The sequence below is a fragment of the Pocillopora damicornis genome, chromosome 6 (genome assembly GCF_964200805.1).
Source record: "Pocillopora damicornis chromosome 6, jaPocDami1.2, whole genome shotgun sequence".
In the NCBI taxonomy this organism is placed as follows: Eukaryota; Metazoa; Cnidaria; class Anthozoa; order Scleractinia; family Pocilloporidae; genus Pocillopora; species Pocillopora damicornis.
Window position 1 is genome coordinate 11,377,120 of NC_142675.1, and position 21,456 is coordinate 11,398,575.

At 37.7% G+C, this 21,456-nt stretch overlaps 1 protein-coding gene and 1 long non-coding RNA gene across 2 annotated transcripts; one reads left to right on the forward strand and one right to left on the reverse strand.

Annotated features, from left to right (window-relative positions):
• Positions 1–440: 440 nt before the first annotated feature.
• On the forward strand, positions 441–19,737 carry LOC149043950 (uncharacterized). The gene is made up of 17 exons (XM_089209962.1): positions 441–585; positions 818–1,201; positions 2,055–2,324; positions 2,864–3,107; positions 9,355–9,554; positions 9,862–9,981; positions 11,494–11,512; positions 12,026–12,065; positions 12,807–13,050; positions 13,932–14,042; positions 14,336–14,526; positions 14,851–14,973; positions 15,308–15,378; positions 15,660–15,700; positions 15,991–16,087; positions 16,388–16,487; positions 18,749–19,737. The coding sequence occupies exons 2-17, from the start codon at positions 970–972 to the stop codon at positions 18,812–18,814; spliced, it is 2,169 nt and encodes a 722-aa protein (XP_089066088.1). The 5' UTR covers positions 441–585; positions 818–969; the 3' UTR covers positions 18,815–19,737.
• On the reverse strand, positions 8,843–10,874 carry LOC149043951 (uncharacterized). Its single transcript, XR_016187571.1, has 2 exons — positions 10,686–10,874; positions 8,843–10,012 (listed from the first exon to the last, which is right to left on the reverse strand). It is a non-coding gene; the product is annotated as an uncharacterized LOC149043951 (long non-coding RNA).
• Positions 19,738–21,456: the final 1,719 nt, after the last annotated feature.

Genomic DNA, 21,456 nt, shown 5'->3' on the forward strand with positions numbered 1-21,456 from the left:
CATTTTGTACCACAATACCAAATTATCTTTACATCCTTACCTTCCCCTACTCACAACTCCCTACCCTTTACCACTCACCCTCAGAATGACTACCAAGCATACAAGGTGAATAATTTGAATTGAAAATCTTTGCAAAGGTTTATTCTAGAACGTACACTTCTTTGCGTTATATTCTTAATGCCTTTAAGTTCAAACAACTGGTTCGACCTAAGCGAATCTTCCTGGTTTCATTATTTTCTCGACGGTTTTCAAAAAATCCAAATTCAAAATCCATGTTGAACACTAGCCTGAGCTAATGGCGGTAATCCTTTCCATTCCTGATATTTTCGGGTGAGTGTGTGTGTCTGTGTTAAAAAAAAGTTCCACCAATCATTACTACTGTCTAAATTGATGTTTTTAGTCATCAACCTATCAGGTTTCGAGTTTAAATTCAGTTTCCTAGTGGCAAAAATTACTTCCGTGGTTGCGTACATCTAGAGAGTGAAATTCCTATGCTCTCATATATGGCCATCGAACTCGATTCTAACATAGTTCTTCATTTGAAATTTATCTTTGTATGGATTTTAGTGACGCCTCAACTCACAGGTGACGTGTTATTCTGAAGTTTCTCTCGTTTTTACAGCGTAATTTAATCATGAACTCGATTAGGCTCGCAGTTAACAGCTCCCCCTGAACGTGAACATCAAGCAGGTTGTCATGCCTGGCACTGTTTAAATCTTAGGATAATTTGAGAATATTTGCGTCTGTTGGTCAGATAACTTAATATATGAACATTGGTTTGTTTTAACGGCGGTTTAAAATCTTCACCGTTCAGCAGATGGCGGAAGTGTCACATGGTACGAACCTAGTCCTGTGAAGACAACAACGCGTCCATATGAAGTGCTTTCCCCTGGCATCGTACAGGTTTTATAAGGATCTTCTGTCGCACTGAACTGGAACTACAGTCTGTCGTTAGGTTTCTTAATAGCTATGATAAAATTTAATGGTGATGGTATAGCCATGATTAGCGCCGGTGGACTAGTTGGTGCTCTTAATGCACATTTTCAGGAACGGTTCAACGTTAGCTCGACTCCTGGAAGAGCGTCTTTGTTTATCTACAACGTAACGGTTGCAGACGATAAGACTAATGGAGAATTTAGCTGTGAGTTACTTGATTCCAATGCTGATATCTGGAAACGAGCAATTCAAGTGGAAGTCATAGGTGAGCTTGAAAGTGCTTCCGACAAGAAAAAAGGCAATACCTTAGGGGGGCCAGACTGGCATTTCTTTGAATGGTTATGTGTCACCTAACAGGATATGGAATGTACATTCTTGATTGTCTATTTTCTCATGATGTGTCTTGATCAGGGTGACTCTGTGGACCACTAACATTCACTGAGTAGGCTATGAGCATTGTAATGTAGTGCACATGAGTTTACAAGATATCAAGAAATCTAAATTCCTAGAGTCATACTACTTTGTTATGCCCTTAAGACTTTTATGCTAAATTGTTATACTTATTAATTACATAAAAGTTTGAATATGAAGAAAGACTTTTTACCTTATAAATGCTTAGCATGTTGTCTTATTATATTTATTTTTATTTCATTTATTTATTATTATTATTATCATTAATTTGGATGACCTGGCCAACTCACTCACCACCTAAGCTTTATACTCATTCTATTTTATTCCTTACTTACTTTCGATTAATTCTTCAAATCTGGGCATCATTTTGTATAGTTTGCATATGTTGTAAAATGAGCTGAGTTAAATCATATCTGAAGTCTTGATGGTAAAAACAGCTTTTTAAAATATTTTTAAGCTAGCTAAGCAATGTACCATTCTGTCAGAATATGTTATATGTGTGCAGGCTCTGTGAGGTTAATATATGCCAAAAATCTCCACAGGTTATGGTCTTAAATAGTTGATAACTTGCAAAATCAAAAGATTTTGTCAATAACACATGGTCACTCATACTGAACGTGATCACCATGCAGTTGTGGAACATGCTGTAAGAAACATGTTGCAGCACTTTGAGGATTACAGTAATTGCAGCTGTTTGATTTTTTCAGTGCCAGCTAAGGCAACTAATATCACCGGCCTCAAAACTGTACAAGAAGGCAGTAACCTACTGTTAACCTGTAAAACATCTGGGAAACCAGCACCAAACATTACTTGGACCAAAGAAAAGCTAGTCTTGCAAGGAAATACTGAATCACTACAACAGGGAGCTAGGCTGAATATAAGAAACATTGGCAGGAATGAGTCAGGAACATTCTACTGTAAAGCATATAATGGCTTTGGAAACCCAGACAGTCAGGCAGTTGATGTGGATGTCACTTGTAAGCTAAATATTGCTTGTCTATTTACTGTGTATTATGTCCTTATTATTATGTTATACATCATTGATTTATCTACATGCAGATGTTTTCATGAGTGTGTGCCCTTGTGTATATTTTAATAGGGTATTTCTGTTTTTGTCACTTCTTCTTTGTAGTAAAAAATACTTATAAAAGCTTATTACTAGTGTCCCTAGCTGTGCTAAAAATTTTACAATTAATGTGCTAAGTTATTAAAGAAGCCAAAACATTAAGGTTAATTATATTAATTTCTTAATTCTCTGGGTGTTTATGAGAAAGAAAAAAATGTACAAACAAATACCAGCTTTTCTGTTTCACAAACAAATTTTTGAATTTAGACAGTAAGTTATTGCTGTGAAATATGTTTCACTTGTATCAGTGATTGTGGTTTGCATTATTTGTGCAAAGAAGCTGTAAATGTGTCGATCATATACTTTGTGTAAGCATCTTCAATATTATGTAATTGTCAGTGGTGCCATTTTTTCAAAATAAAATTTTGGGTATTTCCATTCAATTTACAGATGCAGTTAAGATTGTTAAATTTCAACCAGAGTATATTGTTGTTGTACAACAAAGTGTAACTCTTACCTGTGAAGCAGAAGGAAACCCTCCTCCTACTTACACTTGGACTCCATGTGACCCAGAACAAGTTTGCAACAAGAATACTCTTCATATCACACAAGTCCTTAATGATGCCAACTATACCTGCAGAGTGGCCAATGAATTTAGTAGTGATGTAAAAGATGCCAGTGTCTGTAAGTTGTTGTAATCATTCCTAATTCACCACATGAAAACTTGCTATTCAAACAATTTTTTTTGGAAATTTTTTAATTATGTGTGAATTTTTATGGTAACTTTGGACTGAGAATTCCTAGGAATTTCCAACCATAACAACTCTGGTTCTAAAAACCTAAAAATTCCTAGAAACTCCCAGAAATTCCAAGTTTATAGCCAACAGGACTTGGAATCCTGGGAATTCCAACTCAGAGCACCAACAACTTTCCTTGAAAAGCTGTAAATCTAAAAAATTCCTAGGAATTTCTAGGAATGTTTAAGAATTCCTGGGAATTTTAAGCAAAAATCTGAGGCTACTTATATGAAATAAATACTAAAACTTAAAAAATTCCAGCTAAAATTCAAGTATGCAATGAAATTTATTTACAAGCTTAATTAAAGTTTATGTGTAAAATATCAACATCAACATGTAGTAATATTAGGATGGAATTTGATTTATTTTTCTTTTCTTGAAAACTTCATACGGTTTAATCCTCAATTACAGCTATTCATATAAAATAGTCCTAATCAATCATTAAATTTGGTTTGACACAAATTGTGAATATAATCTGTTGATTCTTTTCCATAAAATGTAATATCTTAAATTATATTTGTTGTGATAAATACTATCTGTCTAAAAATAGTCTGAGTTAATTAATTTTGGATGATGATACAAATGGTATTAACCCTTTTGCTCCCAGAGACAGGCTTTGACTTGATTTTATGTGGTTGTAACTTATTTGAATAAAACTCTTACATGTGAACACTCAAATGTAAGCTGTCAAGCACCACTTTCATGTTTTACTCTTTGTTTTCGTTGATTCTGCATATTGAAATTTGAAGATTTCTTCTCAAATTTTGATCTAGCACTCTTGGGAGTGAAGGGGTTAGTTACAATTAAATAATTGATTTTTTGATTAAAATCTTGTTGTAACTGTAACAATAAATTAGAATGAAGTTATTCTAAACTGCAGACTTAGCTGCTGTTTATCTTTTTTCCCTGGGCTCACAATGAGTTGGCCTTTAATGAGGTTGTCTACAAGAAGCTTGACCATTTTGTATCTGGATTCCATGACATCTGAATTTGAAAAAAAATATATAGATATATAAATATATATTTAAAGTTCAGACAAGGCCTTAGATATTTATAAGGAAAAGGGCATTCATTGGAATCTCAACTTAACAAAGTACACTGGGATTGGGAAATCTCTGTTATATTGAATGACTTTTATATTGCAGTTAGTACATCTCTCCCATAGATTTTACTAAAAAGGAGCTGAATACATTATTTTGTTTTTACCAAGGAGGGCCTCTTTACGTAATAAGGTTTGTTTAATCACAGTTTGTATTATGAATCTTGAATGTTCCCAAACGTGACTAAAGTAATCTTGAAATCTTATTGATAGATTTATTTCACTGTAAAGTATAAGCTTAAGAAACTGCGGCATGCAAGTGACCGATTCGATCCTCAGAATTATTCTAGTTTCAGTTGAGCTGAGCGTTATGTAAGCTTAATTCAAGCCGTTATATCTATTCTTTGATAAGATTTTGATCGCGTAGCGAATATCGCAATTTTTACTTACCACAAACTTTCAAAATCGTGGCTTTATAAATGAACACTCGACTCTTGTTTGTACCAGTCAGTATCTCAACTGTTATCCCTTCTTTTAGCTCCACGGCGCCAACGACTTCCCTTTCTTTTACAACACTCACGCTGTTCTCGTTTTCCCATCGAACCAAAATAAAACTATATTCAGAAATGTTCTATTAGGCAAACAGTTGAGAAAAGAAATAACTTAACACTCGAGCGATCAACCGATGAAAAGTACATTCAAAGATGAGCGCCAAATGGAGTCTTCTTTGTTTCCGATCACGGGCATGATCACGTGGATCTTTTAGGACTTGTCATTGGCTAGCAAAGTAAATCCGCTGGCTTGCCGATTGCAGTGTGAAGAGAAGCGCACAACTTTACTCTGACTTCTCCGAACGGCTCTCTGCTTCTGGACGTTGGATACCTTGGATCCATGTTCTGACGGTGATGTAAATAATGATGTGAGCTCACTCTATGTAGAATTATAATAAAGTTCGGATATAACGCGCGCTGTCATTGGTCGAAAGAGTGTGCTCTATGAGAGTATAGAGCATAGAACTGAGCTAAAGCTGTCACGCCATCTGCCAAATTGTACTATGTTCGACCTATTCCGGTAATTGAAAGTGAAATTTCGGAACATGCGAGCCGGAAAGTAGCAACAGAAGAAACAAACAAAGATTTGTAAACATACCAGGCGCCGTGATTTACGTTATTAAAACGTGAGCAGATACGAAAATCCTCAAAGGAAAAACAAAATAGACGTTCCGAGTTTTAAAGATTAATTCACGCTCAGTTAGATTGCAAGCTTAAGTATGGAAATAAAAATCAAACACAGCTAACACTCATACAGTATATAAAATTCAGTGTTCAAAAACAAAACAGAAATGATGAAAAATATAACCAAACTGGCATAACTGTTAAAATTCATTCTAATCATGACGGTGTCTGAGCGAATATGATCATGCTGAAGTCCATCGCGGCTTGCTCATCATGGCGATCTCGGGTCATCACAGTAAAGCAAGCCTCAGAAACTACATCGGCCACCCTTCGAGTGAAAAAATAAGAGCTTGCTCTGATATCCTTTGCGATGTGTTGAGTGGAAAGTCACATCTGTCACTGCAGCCGAGTTTTGCCGTGCTGTCATCCCTAGCGATCTTCATGTTCCGGTGAATTCGGCTGTCGTTCATTCAAAAAACACTCGCGTGTTTTTATGAGCCATAATTCGGCTGAAGTTCACTGAACATTTCACTTCAAGATTCTGTATTGGAGACTTAAAAACTTCAGGCAAAAGTGTTAAATTCGACCTGCCGAACCATTTTAGTTTGTAAACTATCGCAGAATGTGAACTTTGATGGTTTGACACTTTTGACAGCTTTTGTCTTGTACAGCCAATCAGATTATTTGAACCATTCTAACAGGGATTCTGATTGGCTTATTGTAGCGTGCTTTATGAGAGTATAGAGCATGCTGACGACACTGTTGTTCGCTTTGGAAATAAAGTTTGTTTTGAAAATTGAAAGTAATGCTCGGGGAATTTAATGGATTCTCTATTATAAAGCAAATAGAGAAGCCTTGACTTTGCTCTGTTCTGTTACAAAGCACTTAGGAAGCGGCTAGAGCACTCAAGAAGTGGGGCGAAACACTCGACTACGTCAAGGCTACCACAGTCAAGGCTTCTCTATTTGTAAAATAATCGACAAGAATCGATCGTACTACAAATGCACGATTTGTGGCCGAAAGTTTTCGAGGAAACAAAGACTCAAAACCCACTTGAGTTGTGTTCATGGCAAAGGTGAGAAATAACACAAGCCAATCACAATTTTGAATGCGATCACAGATCGTCTTTTACCCTCATTTTTACAAAAGAAGGATACCAAATTAGGAAGTCTAAGAGATACATGGATGATCCCAGTGTACCAGTACTTAAATCAACAAAGCTTGACCGTAACAAGCGTTCAGGAACACGTTCTAACACCGCCATCTCGATTCCTCAGTCAGTCGTTTCCACTGAACTTAAAGCAGTAGTGACAACAGAGTAGAGTGCGTCTCATAAAGGAGAAACATTTGTACAAGAGACAGAAGTAACTATATGCGATTACAGAGGTGCGTTGGAACTCCGGTCCACAAATGGTTATGCAATGTCCGATGTATAAAACAATAATTTGTTGATAGCTGACAGACAGAGAAGAACAACAAGTAAACTTTAGAGCTGTTATTATTCAAGTGTCACTTGCACTTTTTATTTGTATATAAAGAAGGACTTGTATTTTGCACTAGAAATAAAGAGAAGTAATATTTTTTGGGAGATCCAGTGATTGGGACATTTAAGAAATTAAGTTACGACAGGAAACTCGGTTTGTACTTCTCACTAGTCTAAAAAGTCTTGAATTAAAAATATTTTCAGATCAGAGTTTCAAAAGGTGTTTTTTCTCAAAGGGAACAGTGACTACCTCTGTCTTGTCTGCATGCCAAATGTTTGTGAAGTGTGTGGATGATCCACAAGTATTCGAACTCTTATAAAAATGTTTTGTAAGAATAAAATCATGCAAAACAAATTAAAGCAATCAGTCAGAAAAACAGAGCAAAAAACTAAATAAAAAAAAAGAACAGTAACAACAATCATGAAAAAAGAAAGATTAATCAGGTGTTGAATTTGTTTGTCTAATGCATGAAATTTCTACTAAAAATAATGTCAACAAAAAGTCTCTGACACTGTTTGAGGCAACTGAGCTTGACTGTTCCAAGGTTTTCTAACAAAGTCAGCTAGTAATGTAGGTTAGGGAAGTAACTTATGTTCATAACTAACAAAGTGTAGATAACAATGTAATTATTGGTACACATGTGGAAGTTGTGTACCAAGGAACAGCTAATGAATGTTTGAGGATTTTGGCACATCTTTGAACATGAGACATTTTGTATCACAATAAAAACTTTTATGATCATGGAATCCAAGAGTCCTTTGAGGTTAGAAAGCAAATCAGTGATATGAATACATTAGATTAATTGGCAATTTGAATTTAACATAATTGACTGCTGCTTCATGATAAAATCCATATTAACATAGAGATTTACTAAAACTTAGTTTGAATAATAAATTCATGATCTTTCAGTTATAAACATATACATGTATGTCTATCTCGTGGTAAATTTTGTGTAGCATACCTTTAATTGAGCCAAAGTTTTAAGTCTCTAAAATTACTCCTCGTCTTAAAACCTTCACATTCAAGGTATTAAGAATTTCTTGGAATTTAAGTGGACCTCAGGGTATTTAAATTACCTCAAATTCAATTCCCAGAAATTCCCAAGAATTCCAGCCTTCTTAAATTATAGGTAGTTTGTATAGCTGAGAATTCCAAGGAATTCCTAGGAATTCCGAGTCCTCACAAAACTGGAGTCTTCCTTTCCCAGAAATTCCTAGTAATTCCAAGCTTTTCAAATCAGAGCTTATTTGCATAGTTGGGAATTTTTGAGAACTCCTAGGAATTCCCAGAAAACTGGGAATTCAGTTTGCAAGGGTTATTTGCATAATTGGTAAATTTTGAGAATTCCTAGGAATTCCCAGAAAACTGGGAATTCAGTTCACAAGGGTTATTCAGGTCAAAGTCATCATCCTGATTGAACACCAAACTCTTGCAACTTATTTACAGGGAAAAATGTGGCAGCCATAGGGGAGAATTAACAATTACCAACAACTGAAGGGTAAAGGGGAGCTAGAAACAATTACAAAGCCTACAGCTGGGAGAGCTATTATATTAGATATAAAAATATTGAATGGCACTCCATATAATCCATTTAGTAAAGTGCTGGTAGTAATTTTTATGGTATGGCAAAAGATAATGATTCCTAAAGTCTTTCATCGCCCCAAGGACTACTAAAAGGAGATAGTTACAATTTGTACGAAAACTGAATGGGACCAAATATTGTGATGCATGTACTCATAACTTCATACAGGTGTACATGCTCTTTTTTCCTAATGTGGCTCTGATTCTGGCAGAATCTGAGTTTGATTAGTGTTGCATCTTCGAATTTACCTGCAGACATTGGAGGGAATGTTATTAATATAACCATTGTCATCACCAGTGAAGCTTGTACTGATGGAAAATACAACCAATCCTCATTACTGATGAAACTCAAAGAACTGGTAAACATTTTTATTAGTCAACAGAGCAGTATTTTATCTTATTCAGCTTTATCTCTTAGATCTATTTCTGCTGCTGCAGTATAATATTACATGCAAATCACATAAGGAGCTTAAGTGTTGATGTGCTATTTGCTTCGCATTTAATTCAGTGTCACTCAAACATTCCGACAAAGCCTATGCATGTAGTGCACTGATATACATGCCATAACAATTTTATTCCTTTCATTGAAGAGAAGTATGTTTATCTGATTTCATGTTTGTGTTTGAAGGTAATTAATAAACTATTTTGATTTGATGTTCATTTTCGCTGTTCTATTGGTTCTTATATGGTTCTTATAGATGAAAGTGGTCTTTGTTAGTAGATCTGGTTACAGGAGTGTGGAGTTGAAAAATGAAATCAGGTTTGTAAACTGCTTGGATCATCAGTTTCTAAGTTTTCATTTTCAAATTTCTAACACGCTTAAATTTATTTTAATTGATCCTGATCATCTTATGTCTGTATCAAGGTGTGGAAGTATAACTGTTGACCTAGCACTAATATTCAACTCCACAACAAGAGAGCAAGATGTTATTAGATTTCTTTGGAATGCTGCCAAAGACGGGAAACTTGGACAGTTCGATGTAAGTGCCATACACAGGACAAGATCTTCGGTTGATTTCGAAATTGGAACAACTGCAGCAGCAGGCACAGTTATATCACCTGGAAGTAAGTTTTGTTAATTTTTGCTATCTATTAAATGTGCAAACTTTTTGTGGTACATATTTCACAGAAATCTGAATCCATGATATGCTCTTCAGTGGAAAGTTATTGGAATTTGAGATCACATTGTAATCATGGGAAACAAAAACGCCGTTTACACTCTATGTTCGGCATTCATGTGAAATATCCCTGTTGTATATTGTATCCATAGTATGAGTAGGAAAAGCGTCGTGAAACGGTAGAACGGAGGATTGCCGACATTCAGTTTGGTGACATATCTATCATACGTTGCTCTTCTCCGCATATTTTCAAGGTGCCACAGGGATTATTGTTGGTGCAGTGGTTGGATCAGTTGCTGCAGTGGCTGTAGCTGTTGGAATATTTGTTTTTTTCGTATGGAAGTCAAGAAGGCGTCGCAGCAAGAAATCGAATGGTAAGAATTGTGTTTCTGACAACACTGGGTCCTACGTATAGGATAGGTGTAGGATATTTTAGGATGTATGGTAGCACCTGGCAATTAATTATAAGGGCTGCTTGTGTTTTTACATAGCTTCATTTAAACACAAGAAAGGTAAACACGGAAAAAGTTCAATTTTGCGTATAGATTATGTAATATCCGCGAATCTTAAGCGTCACAACTGTGATTACATGCGTGAGTACTAAAACATGGAACAACCTAAAACCACCTAAAACCGCCTACAACCACCTCAAAAATTTCAACAACCACCTACAACCACCTCAAAAACATCTACAGCTACTCGCAAACTATCTAAAACCGTCTAAAACAAGGCATAAATGTCTAAAATAAGGCGAGACGGCAACATGTCACGTACACGAAATACGAGAATCAAACGAAACTTCCACCTCCCCCATGTATAATCAACCATCTCACGAAATAAAATGCGAGAGTATGCTAATCATATTTTATATTCCTTCAGTAGCAAAAGACTTAAAGAACTTTACAAAATGAACCATCAAGTTGCAAAAAATAATAAAGTAAAATGACAAACCCGTAGTCAAAAGACTGACTTGCCTTAGCTTTTTCTACCCTGGGTACCAGCAGACGTTTTGGCTCACGTTTAGAAAAAGTATGAGTAAGAATGGTCATTGAAAATATTTTAAGCGAACTGTGCGTACCTTTGGGATCTTCCTTTAGCACGAACGTCATCGTGCTGGCATTCATACAGCATACAGCTGCACGAGTGGTGCTACTTACACAATAGTGACTCACGTTTTGCTCCAATTACATTTCCAGTGCTGAGATTATAAATGGAGAAAAACACTGCCTTGAACCATTACGTAATCAAATGAAATGTGAGCCAAAACGTCTGCTAGTTAAGTTCTCCAAGTCTTTTACGACTGTGCTGGCTGATTACTGTGGCAATATAAAATGTAATTGGCATGCTCTCGCATTTCATTTCGTGAGATGGTTGATTGTACAAGGAAACAGGGAGAGTAAGATTTCAGGGGTAGGTGGAGGTTTCGTTCGATTCTCGTATTTCATGTACGTGACTTGTCGTCTCGCCTTATTTTAGACATTTATGCGTTGTTTTAGATGGTTTTAGATAGTTTGCGAGGGGCTTAAGATGTTTTTGATTTGGTTGTAGGTGGTTGTTGAAATTTTTGAGGTGGTTGTAGGTAGTTTTAGGTGGTTGTAGGTGATTGTAAGTGGTTTTAGGTGGCTTTAGGTGGTTCCATGTTTTAGTACTTAAGTGATTATCTAAATGTCTTTTTTTTTTTTCATGATTTCAATTATCGATTCAGACTTGCTACAAAACGCCTCCATAACAAAATTATCCATGTATAATAAAATTTCTGAGGACATTATTCTGCATTGCCCTCGAATTCATTTCTTCCTTTCTGTTTACATACTTTCTGCGCTGATTTTTCTTTCTATCCTGCTTCCTCATCATACTTTTTTAATGTTTTTTTTTCATCGTTTTAGGGACACCAAAAAGAGAGAGGTGAGATAAATTATCGTCCATTTTCATGGTTTCTTCACATTTAGATTTTGTTACCAATGGGAACTGTTTGCAACTGTGAACTTCCTTTTGCTTTTCACATGCATCACAGTAGTTATGTTCAGCTTACGAACTTCACCTAGGCGTTACTTACCTAGAGTATCTTTGAATTAATACCTTTAACACTACTCGCCACGCCTTATAGGTGTGAACAAACTTGCTATGCGGATATTATGTTCTGCATCTATAGGAAAGTAATGAAGTATCATCGTTACTAATCGCTTCTCTCTTCAAGCTTTGGCTGTTTATGAAACCTGCTTTTATTTGAGCTAATAGCTCAGAGCAAAATGTGGCATGCTGTCCCTAATGTCTTGTGACTAATGTTCTCAAAGGTGTGTTTACATCCAGTTTTTATTGCTTTTCCGTCAGAACTTACCCTGATGTTCCATCCCTTTGGCATTTGAGATTTGCGGCAAAGATATCAATTTTATGTATGTGAATTTTTCACTATCTTAGGAGATATGGAAAATCAACGGAAGAAAGAGGAGTTTGTGATGTAAGTGGTCTCTCTATTTAACCCTGTACACCCTAACATCATTATGCATATTCTCCATACCGTTTTCTATACATTTCCAAGGTTCTAACAAGAAGAGTTTTTAAAACCATCAAGAGCTTCGTTAGTTGTTAATAATTTCCTTTATTCTCGTGAATTAAACATTTGATTCAAGGGATAAATTGTAAAGAGAAATTAGAACCTTGTCACTCTTAGGAGTAACGAGCTAAACAGTGTAGGATACTACTGTTCAATCAAGCTCAATGTTGTGCTTTTCTCCTTCGATTTGCGGTGATCTCAATCTAAGAAATGCGCTATATCTTTGGAGCAATAACTATGCGAAAGCTTCTCCAGTAATAAATCCAATTAGCTTGTGTGTCCTTCGACAAACGCTAACGAGCTGAACAAATAGAAAGTTTGATACGAACTTAGGTGATATTAAGTACACTTTTTGAAGATGAATTCCCAAAGATATTTGTACCAAGTAAAGTTTCATTTATGATCACTAGATTTCCGAAGACAAAATGGCATTTGCACTTTGAGAAAAAGAAAGTACATTGTTACCATGAAGTTGCTTTTGCATGGTAATTGCACAAATGAAAGACAGAATGTTTAGAGTGGTAGTTTTAAGTTAGTTTATATGTATAATTAAGTATATTGAGAAGGCAGTTGTTTAGAAAAGTTGCAACACCTTTAAGCAGAGCCGTGGTTTATGATTACGTTTCTTACTTAAAAAATGATAAGACTGAGTTTGAAAAGCTTCAAGGCCAGCAGTACATGGCATTGGATGAGAGGGCCCGACGCGCTGAACCAGTCAGTGAATACGCCTCTTTAAATTCATCTACACGCTATTGGGAGATTCCTACAGAGCACGTGACTATAGAAAAGATCGTTGGTAAAGGTGCTTTTGGTCAGGTTGCCAAAGCAACAGTCATAGGCCTCCAAGGAAGACTAAAGAAGACACTTGTGGCTGTCAAGATGTTGAAAGGTATCAAGTACTTCAAATGAATTCTTGCATTTCTGTAAAGTTCCTGAGGTAAAAAACCCCACCCTCCCCCCTCAAAAAAAAGGTAGCGCCTTGAAAGACGCAATTCAAACCCAACCTCTCCGCATCTGATGTGGAGACTTAGGTCATCTTAGTGTTATATTTTTTCTTCTATCAGTTTTCAAGTAAACGTGATTTCATTAGTTTGACCATGATAATCAAGGCACTTTACTAAAAGGTATCGCTTATTCATCCAAATGAAACCGCAAATCCACCTTAATTTCACCAAGAGCCTTTCGTCTAAAAATTTTTTTTTATGTTATTAGTGATCAAACCCTCGTTCTACCCACCCCAAAGAAGCAAACCTCAAAGACTGATATTTCGACTTAAAAAAGAAGGATGTCGCTATGTTCGGGATTTTATTTTCAGTTGAAAAAAGATTGCAAGTGTGTTAGCTGAGCATAAGCCGCTAACTTTTTTTTGGTGAAAACAAATTGAGTTTAATATCTCTAAAGATATTAAACTGCAGTCATTGGGATGGAAGTAGAATGTAGGATTTTGTCATTGTCTTTTTTTTACTCTGAATACAGTGTTTTATTTAGTAATGGTAGAGTGTAACTGAACTTAACATTTTGGCTGCACCAGTATTGTTGTTCAACCTAGTCGATCTTTCTCTGCTTCACACCAGCTGCATATAAGTTGTATTTGTCATAACATACTTTGTAAGATATCTTGATTTTACTTCTGACCTGATAATTGTAATGATGATGCTCAACCTCTAAGCTGCACAGAGCTCAGTATGAGGTAGGATATATACTAATTATTTTAGTTCAGTAACTGTGGTTGCTTGTAAAGGTAACAGCTTTTGGGTGATCATCTTGCAGCTGACGCTTCTGCATTAGAGAGGAAGGACTTATTGTCCGAACTTGATTTGATGAAGCAACTGGCACCTCATCCTCATGTCATTAAACTACTGGGATGTGTCACAAAGTCTGGTAAATATGGAAAAGTATGCTTCAATAGCCCATAAAATTATCTTCGAGCATATACCTAGTTCAGAGACATCTCATTCACCGCTCGCCCGTTTTCTTCGGAAACACAAACTTGGGGTAAATTTCAACATGCTCCTTTTCCATTCGGCTCTTAGTTATTTTGTGTAATCTTCGGTCATCGACCTCTAATTACCAGGTATGGTTGTCGATTTCCTTAATGCTAAACGTTCTTTCTTGTCATCGTGAAATATCCCATTTATTCTGAGTGAATTTAAAATACATCTATCTTGCAATAGGGCCATTAATGGTATTGATTGAATATATTCCATATGGGGATCTTCTTGGTTACCTGAGAAAGAGCCGCGGATTAAACGACACTTACTACAAAGACCCGGACGTCAAGCCACAAACAAATCTGACATCGCAGCAGCTTATGAAATTTGCATGGCAAGTTGCCGATGGAATGTCGTATTTGTCATCGATATCAGTAAGTACACATTATGGGCCGTTATTTTAACAAAGCTTAGCTGTTCTTTAACAAAACCACGTTCTAAACTATCTAACCTGAAAATTCTACCTGAACATTCATAATTGTCAAAAAAATCAACCCTTTTACGGAGAAAGCCCACTGACTGCGTAAAACCGCGGTTTAGGTTAGACTTCTTGTAAATAACCGGCCCATACATTTAGTTTGAGAACTTACAGATTGCCCATCTTACTTAAAACGGACCCTCGTGGCAATTATTTTTTCAATTCTCTCGCATCCTCCCAAGTCGTTCCAACATCAATAATTTGTTATGCTTTGCTACAGATAATCCATCGAGACCTTGCAGCTCGTAATGTGTTGATTGGAGAAGGGGAAATGTGTAAAGTAACAGACTTTGGTATGGCCAGAGATGTCCAAGAGGACAACATTTATCAACGGAAGTCAAAGGTACCAAACGATTTTAAGCTAATAATTATTTTGAAATTAATGTAAATTTGTATGAGTGTCTGCGGTTTTAACTTTACATAGGTCATTGGCTCTCTCGGCTTCTTTTCTAACACATTAAATCACTGCTAGGACTACTTCAGCTAGCTAGAGATCTGTCCACAGTCTTGCATTGGTTAAGTCGCATTTATCCTTGATCATGATCTTTTTAATATCCTTAATCATGATCTTTTTAATATCCTTAATCATGATCTTTTTAATATCCTTAATCATGATCTTTTTAATATCCTTAATCATGATCTTTTTAATATCCTTAATCATGATCTTTCTAATTTAGGGGCGTCTCCCTGTCAAATGGACTGCCATTGAGGCATTGCTGTACGGAAAATATTCCACAAAGAGCGATGTGTGAGTACAAGGACTTCATAAGGTCTATAAGCACAATGGGAAAAGTTATTGGATGTCTTCTGTATGTTAGGTATTGCATTTTTTTAATTGATGTGGAGATGTGGAGGAATCTTATTATGAACGAGTGGTAATACTCGTTCTGGCTTAGATTTGTGAGTAATGTCCCAGGTTCTGCTCTTGTAACGAGTCTAGTGAGCTTCCCACGAAGAAGTTTCACTTACTTTTTTTTTTTAACAGTACGGAAGAGAACGTTTATTTTCCTTTCCTCGTTTGTTCTACAGGTGGAGCTACGGAGTTCTACTCTATGAGATTTTCACGATTGGTAAGTTGTGAGATTAATGACCAGACTATTAATTTTAGCGTCAACGTGTCAAAAAAAGTGGCACTTGTATCGACATGCGGTCATAAAGTAAGCAGGGTGAACCGTTCTCTGAGGAATTCGGTTTTGCCTTTGTGATTTGTAACTGCCAAGCCACCTTAGATTGCCTCAGTCGCTGAACTTATTCGAAAAAGACAAAGGAACAATGGTGTAGGAATTATATTGTAAAAATATATTTACAAGTGTTGGGCCCTTCTTGAAAGAGTGCATTGAGAGTGCCTGCTTTATTTTAGGTGGTTCACCTTATCCAAGGATGGATGGAAGAAAAATTGCAAAGTTGCTAGAGGAGGGATACAGAATGCCTAAACCACAACATGTGGATGAGAAGTTGTATGAAGATTGTGTTGTTGTCTTTTTTCGTTGCCTTTTCTCTTACAGCAGTAATGTTTATTTTAAATGTTCTTTTTGCTAAAGAGGCATGCACATCCAAAATTAAACCCGTTTTCTTTTCTGAGCCAGCCTTCTTAAGGAAAATATTGGAATGAGTCAATGATCACGAGTTTGTCTCTTGTGGTGATTGAAGAAAGAAGCAAACTGTCCTACCGTATATGCAACATTTTATGTCTAACAATATCCTAACTGAGGCTAGTGAGAAAATACTGAGATATCCTTGACATCTTTGTGTTTAAGGTATAAAATAATGGCAAACTGTTGGAAGGACGAGCCTCACTTGAGACCATCTTTTGAGAAGTTGAGAAACGAACTCAAAGAAATGGAAAACCAGCACAAGGTAGGTTTGTGGAGTTAACTGTGATCGTTCAAAGTTTTATCTGACTTTGGCAAACTTACAATCGTGGAATATTGTTAGTTGAAAGTCAGCAGATTTTGTGTATTTTAATTTATTACGAAAATTACTGGAGTTTCGAAGCTACTTTATCTAAATTATGAGGTAAAAATAATGGGTCAGAATTCCAGCGAGTATTCTTGTACAAGTTTTAAAGCTTGTTCTGAAAACACGGAAAGGGGATGGTGATTTTGTGTTTCAAGATATTCTCTGAATCCATCAGTGAAAACCCAAAGAAAATGCTAGGTTGTATTTAAACGAGCTCCTCTGCCAATGCTGGGTGGAAGGGCACATCCCACAAGACATGAGAGATGCAAGTATAGTCACCATCTACAAAAACAAGGGTGACCGAAGCGATTGTAATAACTATCGCGGCATCTCGCTTCTCAGCACTGTAGGCAAAGTCTTTGCGCGTGTCACTCTAAGTCGTCTACAGAGTCTTGCTTCACGAGTTTACCCAGAATCCCAATGTGGGTTCAGAGCCGCCAGGTCCACAGTGGACATGATCTTCTCCCTCCGCCAGCTACAGGAGAAGTGTCGTGAGCAGCAGCAACCATTGTTCCTCGCTTTCGTGGACCTGACCAAAGCCTTTGACCTGGTAAGTCGAAGCGGGCTCTTCCAGATCCTTCAGAAGATCGGCTGCCCACCGAAACTCCTTGCCATCATCGCCGCCTTCCACGAGGACATGCAGAGCACCGTCTGCTTTGATGGAGCCACCTCGGATGCCTTCCCAGTCAGAAGTGGAGTAAAACAGGGCTGTGTTCTGGCACCAACTCTGTTCGGGATTTTCTTCTCGATGTTACTCCAGTATGCCTTTGCCGATTCCTCGGACGTTGTATACATTCGGACAAGGGCAGACGGCAAGCTCTTCAACATTGCCAGGCTCCGCGCCAAAACGAAGACCTTTGAGGTGCTCATCCGCGAGCTGCTGTTCGCAGATGATGCTGCCCTGGCATCTCACAGCGAGGCAGGCCTCCAACGCTTAGTCGATAAGCTGTCTCACGCCTGCAAAGAGTTCGGCCTTACCATCAGCCTAAAGAAGACGAACATCCTTGCCCAAGATGCACTGACACCTCCCGTCATTACAATCGACAATACTGAACTGGAGGTGGTGGACTCTTTTACTTACCTAGGGTCCACAGTGTCAAACAAGGCATCACTAGACGTCGAGATCAGCTCAAGGATTGCCAAGGCAGCGGGAGTAATGGCCAAACTCAACAAAAGAGTGTGGAACAATGACCTGCTGAGCGTGAGGACCAAACTGCAAGTCTACCAATCTTGTGTCCTTTCCACACTCCTCTATGGTAGCGAGTCATGGCCCACATACGCCAGACAAGAGAAGCGGCTCAACGGGTTCCACCTCCGCTGCCTTCGGCGTCTCCTCCTGATCAAATGGCAGGACAGAGTCCCCAACACCGAGGTCCTTGGGCGAACCGACATGCCTAGCATCTCTACACTACTCATCCAAAGACGCTTACGGTGGCTTGGCCATGTACACCGTATGGACCCCGGTCGCTTGCCAAGACAAATCCTTTATGGGGCACTGCGAGAGGGCGTCCGACGCACGGGCCGACCACTCCTTCGCTTCAAGGACGTTTGCAAGCGTGACCTGCAACTCACTGAAATCATCCCCAACACCTGGGAGATCCTTGCGACAGACCGGGAAGCCTGGCGTCGGGGTGTGAAGGACGGGGCTCACAGGGCTGAGATGAAGGCCAGGGCCGAGGCGACTATCAAGAGGGGGACGAGAAAGAAACGTCAAAGATCAGATCAAGAGGCCACCAATTACATCTGTTCCAGCTGCAACAAAGATTGCCACTCAAGAATCGGGCTTTTGAGCCACTCAAGAGCCCACCAACACTGATGCGCTGACCATCGCCTCTCCGAGACGAGGATGCCATTATTATTATTATTATTATTTAGTTAATACCAATAGGCTCCTTTGAACGTTCAGTTGGGTCTGTAAACAAGCACACTGTGATATTCTTTACCTTTTTCTATTCCTTTTTTTGATGTACCACTGTCAAATGCATGTAATAATGGCGTCACTATGAAGCGTTCGAAAGTTGCATGTCTATTTTATTTCGGTTATTTCTAAGTATAATATCATCACCAACATGCTCTTCACGAACGATAAAAAGTCATTTTACATGGGGCCTTTACCGCGAGCGATTAAGATTTTCTGATTTTTACCCCTTTTTTCGCAGGGGCTGATAAACTTAAACAATTACGACGATCGACTCTACGTTAATGTTGACGATCTTGCTGTGTAAGCGATTGCATTCTCATGGAGCAAAGGATGGAGTGATAAATCTTGCAGCGCTATGATATGCAATTTTCCCTGTGTATTTGAAGTTAAACTTTCATTCTATGTTAATACAAAACAAGCTATTGAACAGTGAAGCGAGGAACAGCTGTATAGCTTTTTTAAAACTTTATGTTGAAAAGACAAATGATTTTTTGGAAAAGCATATCAAAGTAACTTTTTATCGGTGATAAAAATTAAAATTAATTTTTGAGAGTAAACATCTATTTTCGTGTAAAGTGTTAAAAAAAGGAAAATTGTTTCAATTGTCTCTTTTTCGGAGGCTAAAATAAATGTCAAAATATGAAAAGACACTTAGTATAGTGAACGTAAAAGATTAACTATTGAGGAACCCACTCTATTGATCAGAAATTTTTCGTTACTTATGTAATTCAGTGCGAAGGCTGAGAAGCCCGACTAAGCCCCCAAGGAAACGGCAATTCCTTTTGCTTTGCTCTTCTTGCAAATGATCATCAGTCCTTGGGGAACTTATACTGAACAATAATAAGTGTTGCTATGACAAATTTATTTGACGGTTGTTTTTTTTAATTGCACTCTTAATTACAGGAATTGTTTATTAAGCTAATGATTGAACAAAAGTATTTTTCTTTTGTTATTTAAACGGTTGCTTTTCGCTCAAATTTTCATGTTAGTTTGATACATTTTCGGGATCAATATCAGTATCTAAGCAACTGCCCCTCCCCTAACCCAACAACAGTCTATTGATAACAAGTTAGGGTTAATGTTGGGTTAGGGGAGGGGTAGGTGGGCAGTTGCCCAGATACTGATATTGATCCCATTTTTCTGTGTGTGCGTAACCGTCGGAAAGCGCGGAATAAAGTTTGTGAGTTGTACAACGTCGTAAAAATTAATAAATAGTTTTCATTTGTGACCATAATGGGGCGTTGAAGTCTTGAGCGGCATCCTCTGTTTGAGAATCCCATTTCCACATTGACCAAATCAAGGATGAATAATTATTCTGGTTCGTGGCGAGAAGAACTGGCCAAGATAACACTGATCGTCACTGCCCACGTAAAATTGCGCATAGAAAAATGCAACTACATCACAGTATAGTTTCCATGAACATCAAGATGAACCGATGAGGAACGCCAATTATAAGATAGCGGTCATTTTAGGCGAAATCTTAGACTCTCAGGAATACGTCACATTCTCTCTTCTAGCAAGTAAACATCAATTATTGGGGAGTTTATCAGAAACTTTCAGGGTAGTATGAAATTTGAGACCGGTTTTTCGATAAGGTCTAATTTGGTGTACGTCATAGTTTGAAGCCTTTCAAAGGTTTGGATGGCCATTTTGATCCTACTTCATCAGCTCTGATCAAAGGCTCTCAAACGCTCTTCAACGAAATTCGTGTCTTTATGTATTTATCATTGCTTATGTTTGAAAACGGCAACAGCCGCTAAAAGACCCAAAAGGCCTATCATTGTGTGAAGTGTATTGCGTTACATAGCGTTACCATTTTAAAGTCTTATAAGGACATTTCCTACTACCTCAGTTATATTGTATGTCTTTTTTCCTTGTAAAATGACGGATCACAAGTATCGAATGGTAAATATATTACCTTAAACACTGAATTAAGGACGGTTAAAGTAGACCAATGAAAGGAGTCACTTGATCTATGAATACTCTATATTCTGCAAGGCGACATCATCCAGGCCTCCATACATGTCTAATACACACCCATAGATTCCGATGGAAAACGTGGTTTTTCGATTGAATAGGCAAAATTCCATTTGTGACACCTTCTAACGGAAGAAAACAGTTCGGCAGGTCAAAATTTACACTTTTGCCTGGAGTTTTTAAGTCTCTAATACAGAATCTGAAAGTGAAAAGTTCAGTGAAATCCAGCCGAACTGATGCTCATAAAAACACGCGAGTTTTTTTCACATGACAGTTAGAAAACAACTGTTCAAGGCTTGTACTTTATGAACGAAGGCCAGCCGAACTCACTGGAACATAAAGGTTGCTCGGGATGACCCAAAGGGAAGGATAATATCACAAGCGGTTAGTTGTTCACTTGAAGGGCGGCCGATTAATCTCCGAGGTTTGCTTCACTGCGATGACCGGAGATTGCCATAATAAGCTGAGCTAGCCGCGATGGACTGCAGCATGATCGCTGAGTCGCTCTGACGCCGTTATGATTAGTGTGAATTTTAAAAGTTATGCCAGTTTGGCTATATTTTTCATCACTCCTGTTTTGTTCTGTATTTTTTGAACACGAAACTATATATACTATCGGAGTGTTAGCTGTATTTGATTTTTATTGCCATACGTGAGCTTGCAATGAAACTGGTGACCAATCTAACCGAGCTTGAGAACCTCCAAAACTCGGATTGCCCATTTCGTTTCCTCTTTGAGGATTTTCGTCTCTGGTAACGTTTACGCAAGTTACGGCGCTTAGCAAGTTTACAAACCTTTGCTTGGTTCTTTTGTTGTTACTTGCCGGCTCGCTCGTTCCGAAATTCCACTTTAAACGTTTAACGAAAAAAACAAAGCTTGAGAGAAGTCCGGGAAATGGTCAGACGTAGAACAATTTGACAGGTGGCATGACAGCTTTAGCTCAGCTCTATGTTTTACCTTATGATAGAG

Excerpts from the sequence above, each read along its gene's own strand:
- LOC149043950 (XM_089209962.1), top strand. The coding sequence starts at position 970 with ATGATAAAATTTAATGGTGATGGTATAGCCATGATTAGCGCCGGTGGA. Across the intron at positions 9,555-9,861 it reads CACAGTTATATCACCTGGAA|GTGCCACAGGGATTATTGTT; the intron begins GTAAGTTTTGTT and ends CATATTTTCAAG. Across the intron at positions 14,043-14,335 it reads GGGATGTGTCACAAAGTCTG|GGCCATTAATGGTATTGATT; the intron begins GTAAATATGGAA and ends ATCTTGCAATAG.